The sequence below is a fragment of the Trematomus bernacchii genome, unplaced genomic scaffold (genome assembly GCF_902827165.1).
Source record: "Trematomus bernacchii unplaced genomic scaffold, fTreBer1.1, whole genome shotgun sequence".
In the NCBI taxonomy this organism is placed as follows: Eukaryota; Metazoa; Chordata; class Actinopteri; order Perciformes; family Nototheniidae; genus Trematomus; species Trematomus bernacchii.
In genome coordinates this window covers 8,317,088-8,343,049 of record NW_022987547.1, presented here as the reverse complement: position 1 = coordinate 8,343,049, position 25,962 = coordinate 8,317,088, and the positions used below count along the sequence as shown (strand labels likewise).

The following is a 25,962-nucleotide window of genomic DNA, read 5'->3' as shown; positions in this document are numbered from 1 at the left end:
ATGCTGTGATAATACTTAGTACTTTTTGAGACATGTAAGTTATATGTAAAGATACTAAAGCTACTTAGTTATTTGATATTAAGTCACATTTTTGATTTACTTATTACTTTGTTACTATTAAAGATGTGAATTGCTAGTAAAAACATGCACTTTGACTACTAAGTAAAAATGACAATACAGTGAGTAAATAGTAAGGAGATTGTTGGTCAAAAGTTGTCCAAATAATTACATATTTTGAGGTATTTAAATGATTATTTCCTAATACATTTATTTGACAGTTATTCCAAACTTAAAGCTAACAAATCAAAATGATGATTAAAACTTTTTAGGGACAAAATGTAAAGCGTTTAACGTTAAGAGTTAAGAGATACTAAGTCAAAATCAACTAATTCAATATGATTAATAAGTTAAGCTTTTATAATTTCATATCTGACTTTCCATTCCATTTCTTCTCCCATCACAATACCGCAAAATGGTACTATGATGTCATCAAAATGGGGCAAAGAACATTTCCTTCCTGTTCTGCTATTATATAATTGTGTACAATAATTGCTAAAATAATAGTTTGCATTATTATTGTTCACTAACCAGGAGTTGTACCAGCATAAGCATCATTCACAAGCATAATTGATAATTGATGATGACATTTAAAGGAGATTTTCTGGCCTTATCCGGCATGTTTTTTACAGGAAGATCTGCGACCCCGGTCTGACCTCATTCGAGCCGGAGGGGCTGGGTAATCTGGTGGAGGGGATGGACTTCCATAGATTTTACTTTGACAATCGTAAGACTACTAATTAAAATGATTCCAGCCATTAGAGACTGAGTTGTTGGTTAATTCAAATGTTCTAACATTTCCTCCGCCTCTCCCATCAGTCCTCTCCAAGAACAGCAAACCCATCCACACCACCATCCTCAACCCTCACGTGCACATGATCGGGGACGAGGCCGCTTGCATCGCCTACATCCGCCTGACCCAGTTTGTGGACGTACAGGGACATCCCCGCTCCAGCCAATCAGAGGAGACCAGAGTATGGCACCGCAGGGAGAGCCGGTGGCAGAACGTCCACTTCCACTGCTCAGGAGCCCCCGCTGCCCCGCTGCAGGGATGAGGTGCACAGTCAACACTCACACACACTTAGCTTAGCTTAGCATACAGTCTGAAAACAGGGGGAAACAGCTAGCCTTGCTCTGTCTAAAGTGTAACCAAATCAAAAAACACCCCTAAAACTTACTGATGAGCATGCTTCTTCCTTTTTTTGTTTATTTGTATAAATGGCATGTTGTGTTTCAATGGAGGTCATGTGCTGTGTTGACAATTTATTGGCAGGGTGCATTGGCTTTCTGGCTTTTATATACATTAGTAAAGATGGAAAATACTTAGTTGACAAAAACAAAAAAAAGAAACGGAAGGGAAGAAAGGCTGGGGGGGTATGCAACTAGGGGCTCTTCCCTATTTATTTAGTTAAACCTATAATAGACTTAAAGGTAGGGTAGGTAAGTTTGATAAACCGGCTCGAGATACACTTTTTGTTATATTCCATGGAATGCTCTTAACATCCCGATAGCAATGAATATCTTAAGTGCTTTGACAAAAAATCCATAAAAAATGTAATCTGTGGAAGCCGTAGTACTGTAAAAAGCACGACCAATCATTTTAGCCGGCCCGGCTAAAATAACTGGATGGCCTACCTGCCTGTCAGCCTTCCATCTATGCACAAACTTATCTCGTGCCCTCATTGGTCATGTGCGCGTTCGTGTGTGTTGGAGGAGGGGCTCTATAAGGAAGTGGCAGATTTTCTCCGGTTGTGTATTTTCAAATTCTAGTGATCTCGAGCCGGTTTCTCAAACTTACCTACCCTACCTTTAACCGTTAATCTTTTTTTTTAAATAAACCATACGCCTAAACATACTCTACATAATTGTGTTTGTGTACAGCTAAACAGAGTACATTTTGAATGTATGTGTTGTTGTGTAAGTTCAACTGTCAGCTAACAGGTTTTAGCTTCATGTTGTATTATGTCAGTGTTGTGTTTAAAGCTTGTTTCCAGTGCCCCCAAGTGGCCAACAACTCTCCCATGGCAGGTTTAAACAGCTAAATATAACTATTTTTCTCCCTTCTTTCCAGATAAAAGAGACTGATGATTAAGCCGTGAGGAACAGAGAAGATATAAATAGAAAATCCGAGAGAGAGGTTCTGCACACCCATCTCGCTGTTCTCTCTCCACAACCTCAACAACGGACAGTAACACCTATGCTACCATCAGCAAACCTACACTACAGCAGAGGGCATATCAGCCAAAAGAAAAAGGAGACTCTTTATAGCCTGCGTCATGTCTTCAGTTCCCTGCAGCTGCCCAACACACCTGGACAACATCTGTCCTCTGTGCTGCGAAGCCTCCAGCGGTGCACTCTCCTGCTGAAGATTTACCTTCTTATTTATTCTCAAACATAAATTATTGTCACTTAACTTCTAGTATTATTGTGGCTACAGTCTATTGTTGTGCTCTTTCAACTGTACAGTATATTCATTAGTCATTTTAAACCTTTTATTCTGGTATTTTCTTCTTTTTTTTATGACGAGCATGACTCTTACCTCTGTTCCCTGTGGCTGTTTTTCTGCACGACTAATGCTGCCTGTGTGAAATGAACAAACGGTACCGCATGTCTCACAGAGAGACACCAGTGGGTGTATTTAATTATCCGTTTTGTTTTGTTCTTCAATGGAGTTTTCTGTTTGTTATTATCCTGCTTTCCTCTGGTGTGTAGTTGACCCCAAACCGACGCCTCCGTTTGTTGACCGGACCCCTCTAAGCCGCTCTGTGAGACAGTGAAAAACATGCAGCATGCTAACATATTACTGTTGTTCTTAACTGATTCTCTATGTACTGAACATTGCAAGCTAACTACAGAAATTATGACTGATTGAAATTATAGTATCACGCTGTTTTTGTACATTTCCAGTTTCATCGTGGTGACTTAACTACAATTATGCTGTAGATGGTATTTAATTGCATGATATTCCAAGTTAATAACATTGGTAAGTTGGGTGTTATCGTGCATTTTGTTGATTTTTCTCTTTTTGGACTGAACTGCTAGCGAGATATAATCTATTGCCTCTATTTTGTGGGCTTTGTAAGTGCATAAACTATTTTTTGTGTTAATATAATAGTGTACTATATGAGTAAACTGGTGAAGATCATGACAGAATATGCCTTTAAAAGAAATGACTGGATCCAGTTTCAAAATGTCTTTTAACTTTATCAAAGACAAAAACACTGAGATCCCAAATGCTAACTCTTATTTTCTAGACCAGACTGAAGAAAATGCTACTAAACTAAAAGTTCCCATTAGGGCTAAATTAAGATGTATTTAGTTTTCTTAAATGAAGCTGTCTACGTAACTGCACTTCTAAATAAAATACCCCAAAATATTTTTGGAAAGCAAATAAATGCAATTATATCAGGATTGTTTTCTCAGGATTTTAGAAATCCTGACAAAAAAAACAATTGACGAGACAAAATGTAATATTTTTTATTCATTCAGTTATAATTTCCCAATAAAGAGGTTTGTGTCCAGTCAGAACCATGCATCTAAAAAGTGCTGTGTAATACAGGAAATATCTTATTCCGGTTTCCTGACAATACACCAATCTTTCCTCAAGAGGGCGCCAACGTCTAACTACATAGAACTTCTGCATATCTGAGTTCAAATGCAGGGTTTCAAATTCAAATGTGATCTGTTTGGTGAGAGTTAGACCTCTAAGTATAATAAGCAGAGTGTGAGAAAGACACAATGACAAACCAATACAGACAGTTGTCAGGACTCCAGTAACTTCATTTCAAACTAAATTTAAAGTTTATTACGATTGCTTTGGTTTATTTTCACTGTGTAAAACTAAGAAGGATGCAAATAAGAGTACAAAGGATTAAATATAACTAAATACCTAAGAAATACAATTTAAAAAAACAAATGAATACTTTGTAAGTGGAGACAGCATTGTGTGCAGGTTGATTTCTGTTTATTTTTATTATAATTTGTACCATAAGCATAAAGGTCTTCAAACCGGAACAGTTTCCTGTACTGTCTAATCTTATCAGTGCTTTAAAGGCCACTGGTCACTTAGATTACTTTCTTATTTAACCAACAATTCTTATTCCATTATTTAATATTTGTTTATCTCAAACACTATTTTAACTGTTTTAAAAGAGCCTTACACAATCAGGAGACATCTTAATGACAATAAATGAACTCCCCTGTATGTAAAACAAAGCTTTTCTTGTTTCTTTTAAAAATGTATTATACTTATACTGAAAATGATGACAATAGTGTGCATTCCAAGTCTAATCAATATTACAATGTGATCAGATGTAATCTGTGTGTGAATCAATAAAATGACAATGCAAAGAGTGCTCTGCTGAATGTGCTTTTATCTGTCTAGTGATTTTATTGGTCAATTACCGTCAATGACCATCTGCCTGTACTTTTACAGGGCACAGTTCAACATGTTGGAGTAGAAAGAGCTCAATATAAGGAATCAGTGGGTGTTGATCAAACATCTGATAAAGAATACAACTTTTTTTAAACTATTTCCCTTTTATGCCACTAAATGTTTATACTCTTATAATTTAAGATCTTCTATATAGATAAGCGAATAAATATGAAGGTGTGATAAATACTCTCTCGGTGCATTCAAATAGTAAAAGCAATGTTAACATTATCAGGATGGGAAGTTCATTAACTTGCCTTCACATAATCAGTGTCAGGAGGACAAAGGTTGACGTTTATTGCTCTGTTCCAGGCAGTCAGTGCCTTTAATGCAGTCATCTATTAAATGAAGCAATGAAGCAGAACATATTAATGTACCTGCTGTTAAAGTACAACCTGTAACAAATCATGTTGTAAATCAGCATTCAGGAAATCAGACATACTGTTATGACATTTACAGGGAAATGGTTGTTGAATGATCTGGCTAAAAAGTTGTTTGCTCTTATATAGGGTTAGGGGGGTTAGTAGTAGGAAGAGTACATAATTTAAAGCCTAAAGCATAATTTGGAGCTACTTTCACTTTCATATTTCTATTATCGTAACAGACTCAGGTAAAACATTTTCCTACAGCAATAAGATTTATTAATTCCTGAGCTCTTTAGATGTCTTCAAATGAATTTGTTTATAGCTCATACATCTGTTAACAATCCACATATTTATATATTTATACAATAGGCAGTATTTTATTCCAATATTATTTTATTGTACATTCTGTCCTATCTTCTATTTGACATGTACAGTTTACATACTCATGCATTATTTACTTGCACAATTGTCATTTACGCTATAGTTCTTGCACTATGTTATTTATTTTGTTATGTTAAGTCTTATTGTCTGCTGCACTGTTGGAAGAGGGACTAAATATTTTCATTGCCAAGATCTTCGCTGAAGAGATTTTGCACATCACAATAAAACATTTGAATTGAATACTTTTACTCTTCTATATTAAAGTGGACCTATCATGCTATATTTAAATTATATATTGTAGGGCCATACCTATATAAGGTATATTTATACGTTTCTGTTTTCAAAATACCAAACAGATCATGCATTTTAGCCATGCCTCTTTTCGCTCTATGTGCTGTTTGCTGTCTACGGGGCTGATTCTGTGAGACCACGCCCCCCTGCAGGAGAGGGTAGCCGTGCTCTGATCAAGTCAAGAGGGGGAGAAAAAAATATCTCCGTCCTCCGTGTTTTATTTATATATACAGTCTATGGTTTTATTATATTATTATAGGCCTATAGAGTCGTTATTCATTTGTTTTAAAGCTCAATAAATAACAAAGAAGACCTTTGACCGGCACTTTTCTAATTTTGTCCGGAAGATTTCAACTTTAACGGACATCTTGACCGGCGAAAGAAACTGAAACTGAAACTCTGCCGCACGGTCCCCTCATTCCTTGGAAGAGGCGGAGAGGTGGGTGTTTGTCATCTGCTGGTGGACTAACCGGAGATAATTACAGTGCTTGCCTCAACGGGAGGGATTGCATTGAATTAAAGCAGCGGGAGCAAACGCTTGCCTCAGGGAGGGAGAAAAAAAGCCACAGAGGAGAAAAAACAGAAGGGTAACCATGGTTACCATATGCGCGGGAAGTCTTCTTCGCTGCTTTTGTGGCAGACTACAGCGCCACTTACAGGCCTGGCATATGTACTACATCGTCTCCAGCGCTTTCGAGCAGCAATGGCCGGCCGTGGCCCAACCCCACATTCCCCTGATAAGTGGAGAGTTGGCCCAATAGCCGTAGCGCCACTTCTGTGACGTAATAGAAGTGTTCAAATCTGGATCAGTCTGCATCAGATCCGTTGCAGCCCCTTTTTTAGAGATTTGGGTATGGAGGAAAATAGAGAGGGTTGTGTTTTATGACACTTGGTTAGTTCCCTGGAACACCGGGGACACATATTCATGTATAAAAGACGTACAAAAGTGCATTTTGCATGATAGGTCCCCTTTAATTCAATGCAATCCCTCCCCGTCGAGGCAAGCACTGTAATTATCTCCGGTTAGACCACCAGCAGATGACAAACACCCACCTCTCCGCCTCTTCCAAGGAACGAGGGGACCGTGCGGCAGAGTTTCAGTTTCAGTTTCTTTCGCCGGTCAAGATGTCCGTTAAAGTTTAAATCTTCCGGACAAAATTAGAAAAGTGCCGGTCAAAGGTCTTCTTTGTTATTTATTGAGCTTTAAAACAAATGAATAACGACTCTATAGGCCTATAATAATATAATAAAACCATAGACTGTATATATAAATAAAATACGGAGGACGGAGATCTTTTTTTCTCCCCCTCTTGACTTGATCAGAGCACGGCTACCCTCTCCTGCAGGGGGGCGTGGTCTCACAGAATCAGCCCGTAGACAGCAAACAGCACATAGAGCGAAAAGAGGCATGGCTAAAATCATAAAATGCATGATCTGTTTGGTATTTTGAAAACAGAAACGTATAAATATACCTTATATAGGTATGGCCCTACAATATATCATTTAAATATAGCATGATAGGTCCACTTTAAAGCAGCGGGAGCAAACGCTTGCCTCGGGGAGGGAGAAAAAAAGCCACAGCGGAGAATAAACAGAAGGGTAACCATGGTTACCATATGCGCGGGAAGTCTTCTTCGCTGCTTTTGTGGCAGACTACAGCGCCACTTACAGGCCTGGCATATGTACTACAGCGTCTCCAGCGCTTTCGAGCAGCAATGGCCGGCTGTGGCCCAACCCCACATTCCCCTGATAGGTGGAGAGTTGGCCCAATAGCCGTAGCGCCACTTCTGTGACGTCATAGAAGTGTTCAAATCTGGATCAGTCTGTATCAGATCCGTTGCAGCCCCTTTTTTAGAGATTTGGGTATGGAGGAAAATAGAGAGGGTTGTGTTTTCTGACACTTGGTGAGTTCCCTGGAACACCGGGGACACATATTCATGTATAAAAGATGTACACAAGTGCATTTTGCATGATAGGTCCCCTTTAAGAAATATTGTACATGTTTACATCATCGAAGGAGAGTAACTAAGTATTTACTCCTGTGTTGTAATTGTAAGTACACATTTGAGGACAGTTCATACTTTTGCTGACGTCACGAACCCGCGTGACGCAGATCAGCACTAGAGTGATTAGACAGTGCCCGGGCGCGCGACTCAGCTCCTCAGCTCTCGCGCTGCAGTGAGTTCACACACGCCGCATCCGGCTCGCGCTCAGGATTTCAGGACAGTTTGCTCCTCATTCACCCGGGCAGAGCCACGCGAAAACCAGTGACAAAAGGTAACAAACTCGAGAAAAAATGTAACGATAGCGAAAGTTGAAGCTTTGCAGTCAACTTAGAAGAGAGAGACGTTACTTTAACGGACTGTGTGTCCTGCACGTGAGGCTACAGTGACTGAAATGCAGTTTGTTTGCCTCCAGCGTGGAGCTGTGGGTGAATAAGTGTGAATGAACATGTTTTACCGGACAAACAGCTGCTCAGATTGAAAACCCACTCGCATCTTGTCGAACAGACAAAAGAGCGATTAGAACGTTAACAAATAAGCCAAAAGTTGTCGTAGTTAACGGGTTAAAGCACATTTGAAACTAATGTACCAACACTTTTAATGGTTTGGCGTATTTGTACCACCATACCTCCATGTTTATGTTTATTGCTGTTCTGAGTTTGTATCTCCATTTTTATTCTAAGGCGTTTTGTATTAAAGAGTCAGCTAAATTAAATGCAATGTAAGTGCAATTCCCCCCAACGTAAAGCTAAGCCGTTTAATTTAACTGTTAAATGCAAGACCCCTTTGGTTTTGCTTGTTTGGGGGTGTTCTTTACCCAGATGTATTGGTTATGAGTGGGACGCTCCCCCATGGGTATAGGTGGTCTAGCTATATTTAGGATGTTCAGTACATGTACTGAGTTGTATCATCTGATCTACAACATATAACTTGGATGACGTTACAGCACATAGTAATTCAATATATGGTATAAGTTATCACTATATTTAACTAACCCACTATGGTTTTCTTTTTATACATATTTTCTGGACATTGTGTCTGAGATCTAAAATTGCCAACGACTGCCTCTCTGTAATAGTTGTGCAAATGACAATGACAATACAAAACCAAACTAAACTATTTTACAAAGGAGCCACATTTGTGCCCTGATATTTAGCTTCATGACAATAAATACAGTAATTAAATTTGACTTGATACATAAACTCTCTTGCTGCTTCAAAAACTGGCTCGAAACTGTGAATTAATCCACCACTAAACATAGTCCACAAAAAGGCCTATTTTCCTTATGTTTGCTAAAAACTACAAGCCAAGCTGTTTTAGAGATTTACTGAGACTTTTTCTCAAATGACAGTATTTATTTGTGATTTTATTTTTAAAATACTCATGTTTTCAGTAGGAACCAATAGGCTGCTACAGAAAGAGTAGGAAAGTCAAAAAGTATGCATTTATAGACTGCAAACAGTCCACACAATCAGTTGACAGAAACATAATCTTATCTTTTAAGATTTGCTAACTTGTTGCACATGATGTACAATGTTTCGGTTGCCCAATATTTACTTTTTCCCTCAACAGGATCCAGTGGACAGAAGAGAAAGAGCAGAAGAAGAGGAGAAGCCAGCAGAGGAGGAACAAGAAGGCAGCTGTTGAGGAGCCTGGAGGATCTATTTTGTTCGGGACAGTGCTGCTGTATCTTTCTTCAAGGAATAAGGAGGGATAGTAGCTGTGGTTGATCTGCAGCCATGCATCGCTTAAGGACTACAATGGCAAGGCTTCGGCCTTTAACGGCTGCACAGTCAGCCCAGAGCATATCGCAGCCCAGACTCTTGGCGATAGAAGGGGGTTTACGGACGTTTAAGCCTGCGAGGCGCCTGAACACATCTGTGGCTGCTGAGCCCTTTCTTAATGGCACTAGCTCTAACTATGTGGAGGAGATGTACTATGCATGGCTGGAAAACCCCAGGAATGTCCACAAGGTAATGTACAGCTTGTGCTTGTATTTGATGTCACATCTGCACTATTTATGCTGAAAAATATGCGGGATATTTTTGCACAAAACAGGTTCAGGTCAGGTTTACTATTCACTAGGGCCCCTTCACTTTCCTTCTGAGAGGCCCATAAAGATACAAAAAAATGTTCTCAATGTTTACATATACCTGTCCAGCAGTTAGTAGGGTAAAGGTAAGCGTAGACACTTCTGGTACTCTGTGTGTTTGTGTATTTGCTTATGCATGTTTGACATCTCAGGAACCACAGCAGCGAGCAATAGTTCAAAAAGTGAATGACACGCAGCACAGCAGAGGGAAAAACACACATTGTGAGTGTGCTTATTTCACGTTAAAAGATGTTGAATCCAGGAAACAAAGTAGGTTTACATACGTTGTACAATTACATATCTCATTCCGATTGTACTAATATAGAAGTTTTTGAACAACATCCCTACTGCAATAAACCTCATTAGCACCTAAGTGGCCAAACTGACGTCAGCCTGTTAGGTGATTAAAGGGTTTTAGGCCCCGCTCACACGGGACCGTTTGCGTTTATGCACAGTATGCGTATTCAAAAAAGTCTTCCATTCACATGCATTCGTTTCATTTAACGTGTCTGTTCAAACGAGGCCGCTGGAAACGCTGTAGTACATATGCCGGGACTGTAAGTGGCGCTGTAACTTCCGCCAAAATACACCAAAAGCCGCGAAGAAGAGCAGCCCCGCCGCAATGTTGCCATGGCTACCCTTCTGTTTAAGCCCCGCGGTGTATTTAGCAACATGTAGTTCATGTAATTCTCCATGTCCACTTGTTGCTGATGGTTGTGGTAGAGGAGCTGTAGATTTTGCACTAATATCTGTAGCATGGTCAGTAGCACTAGCACTAGCAGTAGTTACTGACAGGAGGAAGTGTGTGGCGATTGCTGGTATTCAGCGGGATATAGTCATTTCCTCAGCATATGGATAAATGCAACGGGGAAGTTAACTGAAAGAAACCGACTCTGTGGTTATTGCATCGACCGACCAAGAAGCACGTCTCTGTGGAGAGGACGGCTCAGAAAGAGAGATATTCTCTACAAACACCGGGTGAGATCGCACCTTTGTCAATATAATGGATCAATGCATGAAATCTGACTCTGTTTATTTTGTTTAAGGAGTATATTGGGCGTTAACAATTCTGGTTTGCCTTTTATAATATTATTTCATTCAAGAACCCCTTGTGCGTTTAATTAACACAGCTATTTTTGATAGTTGCTACAGCAGTGAGCAGGAGAGGTGGGGAGAGGCGGGGCTATCGCTATTTTTTCCGGAAATATTCGTATAGAGGTGATTACACGGACTCGGTTGACCCCCCAGAGCGTTTCGTTTGCAAATCTATCCACCTTGGGACCCGTTATCGTTTGTGGGGTCAGTTTCTATCGGCCTCGTGTAAATAATAGGGCTATACGCACGCGAAACTATGCAGATACAAGCAGTTTTCTCCTCGTGTAAACGGCGCCTAAATGATCTAAATTTAAATTACTTGATTTACCAAAAGCAGGTTAGATTCAAATATAATGTAAAAGGATCAGTTTTTGTTCAACCAAAACACATTTTCTTCACTTATCTGTAGTGGTAGTTGGCCATAAAGGTAGTTTAACTTTACTTTTGTCGAGATTTTATGCTATTTCTCCACACCACAATGTAGTGGTCCTTTATAGATTAGATTTTTAAATTGTATTATTAACACTCAAAAGCAACATCTGTATCCAGACTGTTGGGGAAATAATTTCCAAGGCCCATAACCTTGACCCAGTTTATCAGTTCATACTGTCCTGACTGAGCACACGCACCTGTAACTATAGGCGCTTTCACACCGCAGCACTTTTCACACCGGAATAAGTCCCTGGGGGAGGATTAGGCAAATGAAGCCGCTGACGTCACTTCTTCTTCTTCTTCTGCTTTGGGTTTACTGGCAGACCGCAAACAACTTCACGGTGTATACTGCCACCCGAAGTCCCCGGCCGGAAGTCCCCGGAGTTGGGGAGTTGGGAAGCTGCTGGGAGTCCCAGCAGCTTCTACTGAAGCCTTCCGAGTAAATCGCCAGAACGCCGACACCTCCTCATCTCCACCGCTCCCATGTTTTCTTTTGTGTTGCCATAAGTTAGTCTCTCTGCGTTTCTGTGCTGGGCTAATGCTAATAATGCTAATGCGAGGATAATAAAATGGCGGCTTCACAACACTTTTTTTGAGTTTTACGGGGCGTGGTTTGCAATCCGCCCAGCCAATCAGACATAGGAACCTTTTTCTCCCATGAAAGTCCCTGCTCTCTAGCAGGGACGGAAAAGGGGGTAAAAAGGTTCTCATGAACACATTTTAGTTCCGGCTCTTTTTGGTGTGAACGCGACATTTCGGAACTATATCGGAACTAAAGTGGGAAAAGTACTGCGGTGTGAACGCGCCTTTGGCTGCTGTGCTCTCACTGTTTTGCCTCCCTGTCCTGCCTGTTGGCGTCAGCTGATAGAGGTGTTATGATTCTATCTTGTTATGCACAATGTTGATTATTCTCTCTGAACTAGCTAAATACATGGGTCTGGGGTAGAGTTCTTCAGAATTGATTGTGGCATCTCAACCGTGTGGTCAACTCGTGGCCCGTGACATGTCGTGTGAATTCTCCGACCGAAGCTCCAAATAAACCGTCAGTGTTTGCCATCATAGCTCCAGCTCTCCATCGTGTCTCTCTCTGAGTCCTAACTCCAATTGCTTCAGAAGTTTCCCCCACACAGACTAAGTGTCCATGCTACTCTAGTCAAAATTCACTCTGAACTTTGAGATAAAAATGTGTTTTGAGGAGGAATTTAAAAGAGGATACTGAGTTCAACAGCCACCGTGTTTTTTTTCATGCAACGTATGTGAGATACATTCATGTGAGGGTTGTTGTACTCTTGTTTTAGGACTGCTCATGCCTTAAGCCAGGCCTTAAGCCAGTTCTACTTTTGCTCATATATTAAGATTTGTCTAAGCACAATGACTACTCTATTCATAGCGAATAGTTTAGACCCACAGCCTGGAGATGATTTAAAATACTGGCTCCAGTCCAACAACAACTTCCTGTAAATCGACAAATTACCTCATACATAGAGTTGCTTCAGACATGTCAAAACAACACTAAATAACTCTTTTGAATGTAACTTTATAGACAAAACCAGCATTAAAAAACGCATTTCAAATGACTAGAAAGGCTGATTAAATGTTCCAAAGCTTATCTAGAAGTTGCTCATCAAGTAAAATGGCTTCAGATTAACAATCCAGATAACTGATAAACATCATAAGGGGGAGTAAGCTCGAACCCTTGGACACACACTTTCACAATGGAGAGCCATGAAAAAAATGCTGAACAAACAGTGTGTGAAATATATAAGGTTGGTCCAAGACTGGATTCATTGTCACTTCAAAGACTGTTTATCTTTGGTTGGGATTTGATCAAGTCATGATGTTTTTTCTGTAATGTCAGGCACCATGCATTCATTGTCTGCAAGTAATGGAGTGTGGCATGTGCTTCCAAGAGTTCATATCCCTTTAAAGTGGCGTAGTAAAAATGTTATGTAACGCTCTACCTGTAAGCTGATATCCCACTTCAGAGGCGGAAGTAAAGAAGCTTCCTTTACGCTGCGACTACACTGATCCTAAAAGCCTCTGAGATAAATAAACCAATTACTCTCCTCTCTGGTTAGAAACACAGATGCAAGGTCAAGCATAGTGCAGTGTGCAAAACTTTGGTCCGGACTGAAATATCTCAATGTTTTTTGTTTGATTGCCCTGAAATGTATGGTGGAAATTGCAGTATTGTAAAGCACAACATCATTAGAATAAACTGATTTAATTCAAACATTTATGGTTGGACCTGAAAGCTCAGTCAAAGGCCAGTACTGAAGAAACGTTACAATACGTTCTTCTTTACAAGTTTGTTATGGCAAATGATTAACACACAGGTTTCCTTCATGTTGTGCTTCCTCACAGTGACAGATTAAGGGAACCTCAAGGATCATTTTTCTAATGACATGACATTGATGATCCTGTTTTTATTTTTTATTCAGCAGATCACATTCTCCAGCATTCAAGGCAATTGCTTGACATCAACTAGATGGACTGGCACAACATTTGGCTAAGACATTTATGGTTCAAAGACAATGTTTCGCAAAAATATGTCTGATTATCTGACATTGTATTGACATTCTTGGTTCTAAGTTATTGGATGTGTTGAAGTGAAAATGGCTAGGGATATCATAGGGCCCCCATAGGACAACATTTGCAGTAAAAAGTTATAAAATCAAATAAAGATCACTTTGATGGCTCCAAATAGGGTTTTAAATAGGGCCATCGTCAGATAGAAAACACATTTTGTAATACCAATTGGTATTACAAAATGTGTACTCAAATAGAACTGAGGCTATTTTATACTAATTGGTATAAAATAATTCCCATCAGCCTCAGTTCAAATGTTGTGGTGAGTACTAACCTTCTTTTATTCTCTTTCCTGTTTCTCCCTGCAGTCCTGGGATATATTTTTCCATAACGCTAACGCAGGGGCTCCGCCTGGTGCGGCCTATCAGAGCCCCCCCCCCCTCAGCGGGTCTCAGGGACTGACCGGGGTCCAGGCCCTGATGGGGGCTCAGCCCAATTTGGAGAAACTGGTGCAGGATCATCAAGCAGTGCATTCACTCATACGGGCATACCAGGTAAACTAAACCTGAGCTGATTATGTCACTTATACAATCCTTTTTACCACTGAATTAGCTCTTATATCATTTCTAGAACTCCACACTATTTTCTGACAGGGACATTGACTATAATTCAGAACGTAAACATATTTTATACACATTATTTTGTTCCTCTTCATACTTTTGGTTACAGTATTATTACTTCGAAGCATTTTAGAGCTGTGCTAAGTTCAGATACTGAATTTGTGGGTCTGATACTGATGTTTGGGAGTTTTAAAATATCATACAACAACGTATCAACCAATATTTTTAAAGACATAACAAAATCAATGTTCAATTAAATGTTTTTTTTTGGATCCAGGATAATGAAATAAAGCCAAAACACAAAAGTTAAAGTATCAGATGTAAAAGTATTAATTTGTAAACTACTGTTATATTATTGTATAGATGATAATATATGTTTCTAAGCCTTTTATGTACTTTAAGCATTGCAGCTGGTATTTGGTGACTAAATATTGTCAAGTTGAAAATGTGCCTCTGAATCTTAGTAGAGAATAAGTAAACAGTAGCACATTTTGAAATAGTTAATATTATGTTTTACCTCTTGGGTAAATATACTTTGTAGGTTTGCACAACGAGTATATCAGTTTGTTTGATTAATGAATGTCCTGTTAATCAAACAGTGTGTCTGTTAGCAGTACATTTCTTCTTTTTGTTTACAAAAACTTCCCACATCTGCTTTTAAGATTCTGCTAACATGTGTAGACAGGTTAGGAAATCTTGTAGGAAGTGGTCAGCAGTTTCCTAAAGCAGACAGACACTGATCTGCAGGAATGGGTTGACCTGTGAAACCATCCACACACTTTTAATGAGCTGCGTTTCCTTGTGTGTAGGTACGAGGGCATCACATAGCCAAGCTGGACCCCCTGGAGATCAGCTGTGTAGACTTCGACGATACCCCTTGTACCGTCGGTTTCCAGAACGTTGGTGAGAAATATAAACCTCCTGACATGTTATATAAGGTGTTCCTCTCTGTCCCTGTCATTCACACTTCCTGTTGTATTGTTTTTGGATCCCTTTTTTCCTCAAACACTTGATCTCTTTTTACGCAAAACCACCCACCTTTCAATGAGTGTCTTTCTACTCTCCTCTATTTACCACTCTATCTATTTCCTTTGTCCATGTCACACATCCATCAGTTATTTATCCTGAGTGAGCTCCCCTCTGCCATCGGCCTCCCACCTATTTGGTTTACTTGCGTTGAACAACACACAGGGTGTTTCTCAATCTTGAGTAAAGCTGCTTCAGAGCCACTATTTCAAGCATACTACGTCATCGAGTGCCGCCGAAGTACTGTTCCAATCTCCAGCATACTTGGAAATCTACCGAGCCCGGCGTACTCCGTTTGGAGAAATATCGAGGCTGCACATGAGTAGACTCCGCGGTCTTAAAATCCCCACAATGCTTTGCGCACGGACCAATTTCCCCAAATCTGTGGCGGAAGATGTAAGGCGGGGCCTCTCATATGACGCACACCTGCACACTTGCTAGCCTGTTCCACTCTTTGTTTTCCGAATGCCAGGAAGTATTCTTGACTCGCTTCTGAAGCAAGATGCTCGGCAGACATGTGCTACCAAGCAAGCGTACTCGCGATTGAGAAACACCCACACTCCTCCTTTCATGGAGTTTGCTGAAGGTCAGAGGTCACCATGTGGCTGAGTTGAAGCCGCAGTGCATCATGGCTGCCAAGCTGAAGCCCTCCCATAACAAACTGAGTGACAAGCAGATGAGGAGGAGCTATGGGCTTCAGAGCAATCGCTCATACTCTTGTGAAAATGCTTCCATTTCATTTGAAAATGTCCTTATCACTTTCATCTACCACTATTGATGTAGCCAAAAGCTGATCTCATTTCATAAAACAAAAGAACTTCTGCTCTACTTGTGGATGTTTGGGGTGTATTTATGAATTAGAATTGTATTTATCTTTATTCTACTTTATTTATCACAGGGGACATTTAGTTGTATGACAGTTGCTGCATTTGACAATTAAGCAAATACAAGATAAATACAAGAATATGTATATTATACAAAAATATATTTAAATAATTAAGTTATTATTTGTAGACATTAAAAGATCAACTTCTGGCTGGCGTATATTCTCCTATTTCTATAGTTTAATAGACGATGAATTATCAAACAGTTTTTCAGGTTTTACTGTTACCTAGATTTGTATCTTTTTGATACATTTTGTTTTTGAGAATTAACGTTTTGAGTTGTCCATTTGTCGGTCCTATTTTGTCAAAAACTATCAGGGGAATGAGAGACCGCTCGAAAGCGCTGGAGACGCTGTAGTATATATGCCAGGCCTGTAAGTGGCGCTGTAGTCTGCCACAAAAGCAGAATCAGCCCCTGCAAAAACAGGGCTGGAAAAGAGCAAATAGAGCGAAATGATGCATGGCTAAAATGCATGATCTGTTTGGTATTTTGAAAAAAAAACTTCACAGACATGTTTTATATAGGTATGGCCCTACAATATATGTTTCAAATATAGCATGATAGGTCCACTTTAAATTGACTCTCACATGTGTTTTTAATGAAGTCACCCTGTGCTGGAGTCAGAATGCAGACATAGTAGATTATTTAATAGAAGAGGAGACTGATAACGAAATGCTAACAGCAATAACTGCATTAGTTATTGTAATGGGTAAATCATAAATACATGGTCCAAGGTTTTCTCTTTCTAAGAAGCTATCAATATGAAACGAAGGGCAAGATAACCCAAAAGTATGTTTTATTGATGCTTATTACTTTAATCTAATTTATTACACAATAATTCATCCCTAATGGACGGGATTTAGAATATTAAAGTAAAGTATGCCCTACTAAATGGGGTGCCTTCGCTTTTTTATTTATTTTTTAATTACTTTTTTTTATACTTCAAATGTATTTGACCAGATTATTATTGAGGGATATCTTTATGTCCCTCCTGTTATCAGCACATACTGTAAGGCATATTATTTTATAGTTTCTGAGGAAAACAAGATAAGAAGACATGCTTGGTGGTTGTTAACACAACACCATATGTGGGGGAGTGATCAACATCAGCCAATTCCATGGTATTTAATTACTGGGTATTCAGTTTTCTGTTTTTAAAACATGTTTCATTACTGTGTTAACCAAACACTGACTTGTCAGATTTGTCGCAGGAGTGCAAATAGTTCAAAAGTGTGTGTGTGTGTGTGTGTGTGTTTGCTGTGGCGAGTTATGCATGCCTACATCGAACTGTCATTGTTCCTCATGAAAAGGTTAGGCCTCTGAGTTCAAACACAGGTGATTGTTATGAGCTGTTGTAGGATGTTTCCACAGATACTCGGGCCATTGTTCAGTCTCACCGGGTTCTGCTTTGTCCTGGTGGCGCTGAGGTTCACAGAGGTCGAGCAATGGGTCGGTTTCGGGGTCCAAATCAGCCTGAAAGAATTAATGAGAGGCTCTGTGAAATACTTAACTACAGTGTGTGTGTTTGTGTCTCTCCATGCCTCCAGATTTATCTTTTTTTAAAGAACGTCTGTGAATCTGATAAGAGGTAGGAGCAGAACTTAAAACCTTGTTCTCTGCTCTTTTATCGCTGCGTGGTCTTCCTAAAACCACTTTCCTGTGGTTTATCATTAGCTTATTAACTAGTGTTGTGGTTCTCCCTGCTCTACTCCATGTTGGTTTTCACCTCTTCTTGTGGAAAGTGGGAAAAATGTGTTGAGTAATGCTTGGAAAGGAGGTGTGTGTGTGTTTGTTGGCTGCTTCTAACCTTTGCTCAGCAGCCAGTGGCATCAAACGGAGCATATCTGGGCTTATCTGGGCCTTCTTCATTGAAATGTTACTGCGATTAGATTGGACACAGACACTCATTTATTATAGCATTAAATCATTCTGCTTAAACTTTGCAATCATCAAAGAAAGCAAGTGTGTTTTTTCAAATGTCATGCAGGGGGCTGTTCACAGAGGAGAGTCTAAAGATCTCTTATGTAACACAGAGAGCGGACTCGGCCATATTGGATTGTAAACCCCCTGTCCTCAGCACAGCAGCCTGCACTGATTTGCTGACAGAGATGTAGGAACACACACATAGATACACCCCCCCCCCTCCTCTGTTTCATTTTCACGGGAACGAAAACGGGTTGTATCCGCATATTTCTCTTGCGTATAGCCCTTTTTGCCACACGAGGCCGTAACGAAACGATAGAAACGGACCCCGCAAACGACAACGGGTCCAAAGGGGGATAGATCTGGGAACGGAGCGCTCTGGGGGGTCCAACGGCTCCGTGTGATCGCCTCTATACGATCATTTTGTGATCATGATGACGCAATAGCCCTGCCTCCCCCCACCTCTGCTGCTCACCCCCGCAAAAGTAAACTGCACACTGAATTCAGATTATTTATCTTTATCTCGATATGGACATAAACGCGAGTGAAGTCTAATCTGACAGGACGGAGACACGCAGCGGGAGCAAAACACACACTTCAAGTCAGATCATCACCCTTAGCTATTTTAATTACCTCTCAAACTACCTAAACTAGTTATGAATATGTTTATTTTTACTGTCGGGTCACTCATTACTGGATCAGCTGCTGCATGAGACAGACACTGACACTGACGCTGTCAGAAGAGAGGGAGGAAAAAGAGAGGCTCCGTATATTTTATTATTATATATCATTATATAGAGTCGTTATTCATTTGTTTTAAAGCTCAATAAATAACAAAGAAGACCTTTGACCGGCACTTTTATAATTTTGTCCGGAAGATTTAAACTTTAACACACGTTGACCGGCGAAAAAATCTGCCCGGTTCCCTCGGCCCCCACCACGGAGAATAAACAGAAGTGCAGCCATGACAACCATTCTTCTTCGCTGCTTTTGTGGAGGAAGTTGCTGCTTTTGTGGAGGAAGTTACAGCGCCACGTACAGGCTCGGCATATGTACTGCAGCTTTTCCAGCGGTTGGATCTAAATGGAGCCGTCTCGTGTGAACAGACACTATCCGGTGTATATTGCGTGTAGACGGAAGCTTTTTGGTGATTGCGTTTGCGTTAATCCTATGCGTTTTGCCGTATGCGTTCCCGTGGGGCACCAGCCTTAGTCTTATCTCTGTTTGCTGCAGCCAGGACATAACATGCTTTATGGCGCGTTTCCACTACACGGCCTCGCTCGGCCCCGCTCGGTATGGCTGGGCCTCGTTAGGACTGGCTCACTTTATGGCGCATTTCCATTACAGTTTAGGAACTGGGGCAGTATCTATAGTAACGCAGTGTAGGCGGAGCCGTGACGTGATCTTCAGAGGACCCCAGAAAAACAACACAGCCGTTAGCTGTTAGCACTCAGAGCTCACAGCTCCTCATATATGTTCAGAAACTAGACAAAAGTTAAACAAGTACAAACCACAGACTGTCTGTGTCATGGTGAATACAGTCGCTGCTTTATTTATGTCTGTATAGGCCGTTGTTGTGAGTGTGGACGGTCGGAGCATATACTGCGTTAGCTTAGCCAATCTCCATTTAGAAAACAAGCATTTTAAAAGGTTTTTCCCCTGCCGTCTGTCTGCAGACTTGACAAAGCATTAATTCATGGTTTTTACTAACCGGTATCAGTATGTTGTTACTTCGGCATCATTTTGAAACGTGTATTACAATTAAATCACGGTCAAATATGTCCATCTTGTTGTAGTTGTTGCCCCCTTGCCAGCGACGCTCTCTCTAGTTTAGCATACTCAGCCCGACTCAGCCTCGTTGTCTCTGGCCCTGGACCCACGATTTTATGAGGCCAGAAAAACTGTGAATTAGGACCCGCCGGCCGGTACTAGGCCAAGTGGAAACGCAACCAAAGACGGGCCGCTGACGTCACAGCCCTCTTAAACCGGGCTGCGCGCTGTAGTGGAAACGCGCCATTAGATAAACATGAGCTCAAGCTATAGTGTCTCACACAGAATCCAACCCATCAGTCCTGTTTGTTTCCTGCTTAAACCACATCAGCTGCTTTTTACTGTGTCTTGTTTAACATACTGTGCAGTTTAGTCAAAGGTGACGTTAGCAAAGTCCTGTCAAGTATTGTTTAAATAAACTCATAAACACAAGGAACGTTAGAAAATGTGACAATTTAGTTGATGCATTAGTGAAAAAAAGAATGATTTTGTTATATCTCTCACAGGCTCCGCCCTCTACTGGACTCTATGGGTACTACCTTATCCTGCCAGCATTCTCCTATACTGAGACTTCTATAGACGTAGCCGGCCTTGGGGCTCCCCCCCACCGCTGCCACCGAAGCCTGTAAGCCGCCTGAGACAGGGATTTTACGGCCCGGTGCATCCGGCGCAGCCGGCCTTCGTCTCGCCCACCCCCGTTGCCAGACATCTGGCAGTGTGTGGAGGCGACATGGCAGCAGCCATTAAAGGCCCCAGTAGCCGCAATGACAGGCATCATCAGGGTACAGGGCCGCTCGGACACGGCGTGTCCCGGTGTGCCCCCCCTCGATGAGAGCCTGGCGGCCCATCTGCTTCCGCGGGCGGCCGGTTGGGCGGAGGGTAAACGACCGCTGCCCCGGGACCGAGACACCTTGGAATATCTTGATAAGATATTCAGGCTCGGTACACAGATGGCAGCTGCGGCCAATAGTCTTGGCGTGTTGGGCGTCTCCCTAATCACCCCTCAGGCAGACGCTCCTGTCCTGCTGCCGATTATCCGGACCGCGCCATTGGTCAGATGAATAATCGAATCCATGGCGTGGCCACTGCAGCAGGGCGGGTGATGTCCTTGGCCACAGTGGCGTCTCGTCACGTGTGGCTAGGACTCACTGCCCTATCCAAAAAGGACCAAGAAGATCTCCTCGGAGCCCCCGTGTCCACGGAGGGGCTCTTTGGGTCGATCTCCTCGGTCACCCAGCGCTTCAGCCGCCTGGAGGAGGAGAGTCCAGCTTAGCCGCATGCTACCGCTGGCCCCTCCTCAGGCCCCACAGCGCGTCTCATGGCGGCTGCTCACATTGTGGTCCCGCTGGGGTTACTACATATGCGCCGCCTGCAGAGGTGGTTCTCCAGCCTGCGTTTGGATCCCAAGAGGCACAAACGGCGGCTGGTGACCATCCCCCCCTCAGTGGAGGGCACCTCCGGAGGGGGTCTCCACTAGGACGGGTGACCTCCTACATCACAGTGTTCACGGACGCATCCAGAACAGGATGGGGAGGGACCTGCCTGAAGAGGGCTCTAGGTGGGCGCTGGTCTCTAACAGAGTCACGACACAGCAACCTCCTAGAGCTGCAGGCAGTAGTGTTAGTCCTCCAGCATTTCATGCCCTTAATTCAAGGGAGACATGTAATGGTCAGGAGCGACAACAGCACCACAGTGGCTTATATCAACAGGCAGGGCGGAGTCCGCTCCGCCGCCTTGTTGACCACAGCGGAGAAACTGTGGTTATGGGCTTCAGAGGTGGTATTATCTCTGAGAGCCCTCCACATCCCGGGACTGGAGAACAGAGGGGCCGACCTCATGTCGAGGGGCGGCCCCCTGCCAGGCGAGTGGGTGCTTCACTCAGAGGTGGTGAAGCAGATCTGGGCCCAGTTTGGGAGAGCGGAAGTGGACCTGTTCGCCAGCCGGCGCAACAGCCACTGTGCCCTGTGGTTCTCTATGGCCCTGAGCGACGACCCGCCTTTCCACCGCTCCGTCTCATTCTCGCCCTCCTGGGGAGAGTGAGGCGGGAACGTCTGTCAGTCATCCTAGTGGCTCCGGACCGCGCCGGGGCGCCGTGGTACTCAGAGATGACACAGATGAAGGTGGGCCAGCCCTGGGGGGCGATATCTCAAGAGGCAGGTGCAATCGGGGCGTTACCCACTCTCGGCCAACCTCTCCAGGCTTGACTCCTGAGAGGGACAGGCTGAGACAGGGTGGATTGTCTGACAGTGTTATTCAGTCTAGCCAGGCAGCTAGAGCGGGATCCACCACAGCCTGTTACAGGCCAAAGTGGCTAGGATTCCAGCGATGGTGTGAGGAGCGGAGAATAGAGCCCCTATCTTGTGAGTTAGGCTCTATTTTATCCTTCTTACAGTTACTGGTGGACAGAGGGCTTGCGCATTCCACAGTGAAAGTGTATGCAGCAGCCATCTCGTCCTGCCATGAGGGATTTGGCGGCAGGTCAGCCTTTAGTCAACCACTGATGTCACGGTTTTTACAGGGGGTCAGGAGGCTGCGCCCAGTAGTGCACGCCTCCACCCCGCAGTGGGACCTGCCGCTGGTGCTCGAGGCTCTAGTCACAGAACCATTTGAGCCTCTGGAGCTCTCCTCACTGAAAGCACTGTCGTGGAAGACAGCTTTGCTTCTTGCCTTAACGTCAGCCAAAAGAGTGTCCGAGTTAACCGCTCTGTCGGTGCACCCGAGCTGTTTACTGATTCGGGGTGACTGGAGCGGCGCGACACTCAGACCGAACCCCTCCTTTGTGCCCAAGAGCCTAAGGAGTGCGTTCAGGTCGAGGGCTATTCAGTTAGGGGGTTTTAGTCTTCCCCCCCATGGTGGGGTCAGGGAAGCTAAACTGCACCTCCTCTGCGTGCGCTAGCATGTTATGTAGAGCGCACGGCTGCCCTTAGATGCACCGAACAGCTGTTTGTGTGCGTCGGGGGCGGGGTGATTGGGAAAGCTCTGTCCAAGAAACGCCTGGCAGGCTGGCTCTGCGAGTGTATTGCACCTGCCTACGGACAGGCGGGGAGAGCCTACCCCACGGGGATTCGTGCGCACTCCACACGGGCTGTAGCTCTGTCAACAGCCTTATTCAACGGTGTGAGTGTGGAGGATATATGCACAGCGGCGTCTTGGTCAACGCCAGGCCCCTTCATAAAGTTTTATCTCTTGGACATGTCTGGCTCTTTCTCCTCGTCTGTGCTTGCTGGGGCAACACAGGACTGGTGAGGAGGGGGGGGGGGGGGGGGGGGGGCTGTGGGTCAGTAGGCATCTGACCCCCTCCCTGGACGTAATGCGCCTTCGCCTTTCCTGGGCCCTCTGGGGGGTCCCGGGATGGGCGAGGTGCGCACTGGCCCGTTACGGGGCGGAAGGGCTACCCCAGGAGGCGAGGCCTCCTTTTATACGGTGAGATGCGCGCGCATTCAGGTAGGCCCGCCCCAAGGCCGGCTACGTCTATAGAAGTCTCAGTAGGAGAATGCTCGCAGGATAAGGTAGTACCCATATGGCACATTTCCACCATGGCGCGGAGCACGGTTTAAGCGTGCCGTGTCGTGCCGGGCCCGTTTTTGGTTGCGTTTCCACTAGGCCTAGTTCCGGCCCGGGGGTACTTTTTCACGTCTTTTCTGGCCCGACAAAATCGTGGTTCTATCGGGGCCAACAAACAGGGCTGAGTTTGCTAAACTAGAGAGAGAATCGCTGGCAAGGGGGCTACAACTACAACAAGATGAACATATTTGACCGTGATTTAATTGTAATACACGTTTCAAAATGATGCCGAAGTAACAACATACTGATACCGGTTAGTAAAAACCATGAATTAATGCTTTGTCAAGTCTGCAGACAGACGGCAGGCGAAAAACCTTTTAAAATGCGTGTTTTCTAAATGGAGATTGGCTAAGCTAAAGTTGTATATGCTCCGTCCGTCCACACTCACAACAACGGCCTATACAGACATAAATAAAGCAGCGACTGTATTCACCATGACACAGGCAGTCTGTGGTTTGTACTTGTTTAACTTTTGTCTAGTTTCTGAACAGATATGAGGAGCTGTGAGCTCTGAGTGCTAACAGCTAACGGCTGTGTTGTTTTTCTGGGGTTCTCATTGAAGATGACGTCACGGCTCCGCCTACACTGCGTTACTATAGATACTACCCCAGTTCCTAAACTGTAATGGAAGCGCAGCATGAAGTGAGTCGGCCCTAACGAGGCCCAACGCGGCCTAGCCATACCGAGCGAGGCCGAGGCCGACCGTGTGGTGGAAATGCGGCAATAGAGTCCAGTAGAGGGCTCCGCCTGTGTTAATATAACAAGGGTTACAATACGTAACCCGGCGTTCCATTGCATTTTTTGGTGTTCGGTCATAGCTTAGTTTAATTATAAAATGTGATAATTGTTCTAAACTAAAAACAAAACCTCTTATTTCAATAGTTGACTTACTCACTGAAATGTTATTTTAGCAGCATTTAGATATGAAAATATCAATTAATTAATCAAATAACAGATTATAAACCAGTTTCTATACAGTTGTCAAGCAAGCGTTTAAGTAAGATTCACAATATAATTTATTGCACATTTTATGAATGAAGAAATAATGAATGAATAAAAAAAAGTATTTAACAACCAAACCTTTTTTTCTTTGGATTCTTACAAGAACATCACAAATAACAAATCTATAAAGTCAGGCTTTATGATAATTTATAATGCTGATAGAGGCAGTAACAAAATGGAAACTAGATTAATAAAGTTAACATTGCATTACAAAGACAAACAAAAGAAGATGCCAAAAGCCACAGCTTCAAATGAAAACCTTTCAAGCTGATTTGAAAGACACATAACATGTCTGATCTTGTTTGTCAGGTCTGCCCAGAGCCTCGGGGCCTGAAAGCTGGGACACTTTAAAACTGTGTTGAGTTCAGTGATGATTCTGTAGTAACCACAAGAGAGCTTTGGCCTCATCAGGGAACAAAAGATACAATTATGTGACCGATTTTATATAATGAGGTGTTCTCAAACTCTCTTAATAATCCAATAATGAGAACATAATCTACTTTTGGTCAGACAAAATACGTAGTTTGTCATCACTGTGACATTGTGATAAGCATTACTTTCTTAAAGGGGACCTATCATGCAAAATGCACTTTTGTACGTCTTTTATACATGAATATGTGTCCCCGGTGTTCCAGGGAACTCACCAAGTGTCAGAAAACACAACCCTCTCTATTTTCCTCCATACCCAAATCTCTAAAAACGGGGCTGCAACAGATCTGATAAAAACTGATCCAGATTTGAACATTTCACTGACGTCAGGACGGTGGCGCTACGGCTATTGGGCCAACTCCACCTATCAGGGGAATGTGGGGTTGGGCCACGGCCGGCCATTGCCGCTCGAAAGCGCTGGAGACGCTGTAGTACATATGCCAGGCCTGTAAGTGGCGCTGTAGTCTGCCACAAAAGCAGCGAAGAAGACTTCCCGCGCATGGTTGCCACTGTTGCCCTTCTGTTTATTCTCTGCTGTGGCTCTTTTTCTCCCTCCCCGAGACAAGCGTTTGCTCCCGCTGCTTTAATTCAATGCAATCCCTCCCCGTCGAGGCAAGCACTGTAATTCTCTTGTTAGTCCACCAGCAGATGACAAACACCCACCTCTCCGCCTCTTCCAAGGAACGAGGGGGCCGTGCGGCAGAGTTTCAGTTAGGTTTTTTTTCGCCGGTCAAGATGTCCGTTAAAGTTTAAATCTTCCGGACAAAATTAGAAAAGTGCCGGTCAAAGGTCTTCTTTGTTATTTATTGAGCTTTAAAACAAATGAATAATGACTCTATATAATCATATATAAGAATAAAACACGGAGGACGGAGATCTCTTTTTCTCCCCCTCTTCTGACAGCCCAGCAGCTGATCAGAGCACGCTCCCCTCTCCTGCAGGGGGGCGTGGTCAGCTGCAGCTCACAGAATCAGCCCCCTGCAAAAACAGGGCTGGAAAGAGCAAATGGAGCGAAATGAGGCATGGCTAAAATGCAGGATCTGTTTGGTATTTTGAAAAAAAAACT

At 43.0% G+C, this 25,962-nt stretch overlaps 2 protein-coding genes across 4 annotated transcripts in view; both read left to right on the top strand.

Moving 5' to 3' along the window:
• The window catches only part of LOC117476681 (calcium/calmodulin-dependent protein kinase type II subunit beta), a 42,726-nt gene extending 38,314 nt beyond the window's left edge, over nucleotides 1-4,412 (top strand). For all 3 annotated transcript variants that reach the window (XM_034123370.1, XM_034123367.1, XM_034123368.1), the window contains exons 19-21: nucleotides 690-784; nucleotides 877-1,113; nucleotides 2,129-4,412. In XM_034123370.1, coding sequence (XP_033979261.1) covers nucleotides 690-784; nucleotides 877-1,112 — 331 coding nt within the window. In that variant the 3' untranslated portion in view covers nucleotide 1,113; nucleotides 2,129-4,412. The remainder of the gene's footprint in view (nucleotides 1-689; nucleotides 785-876; nucleotides 1,114-2,128) is intronic.
• A 3,264-nt stretch (nucleotides 4,413-7,676) lies between these two features.
• The window catches only part of ogdhb (oxoglutarate (alpha-ketoglutarate) dehydrogenase b (lipoamide)), a 29,850-nt gene continuing 11,564 nt past the window's right edge, over nucleotides 7,677-25,962 (top strand). The window contains exons 1-4 of the mRNA XM_034123037.1: nucleotides 7,677-7,803; nucleotides 9,102-9,502; nucleotides 14,046-14,231; nucleotides 15,107-15,200. Coding sequence (XP_033978928.1) covers nucleotides 9,269-9,502; nucleotides 14,046-14,231; nucleotides 15,107-15,200 — 514 coding nt within the window. The 5' untranslated portion in view covers nucleotides 7,677-7,803; nucleotides 9,102-9,268. The remainder of the gene's footprint in view (nucleotides 7,804-9,101; nucleotides 9,503-14,045; nucleotides 14,232-15,106; nucleotides 15,201-25,962) is intronic.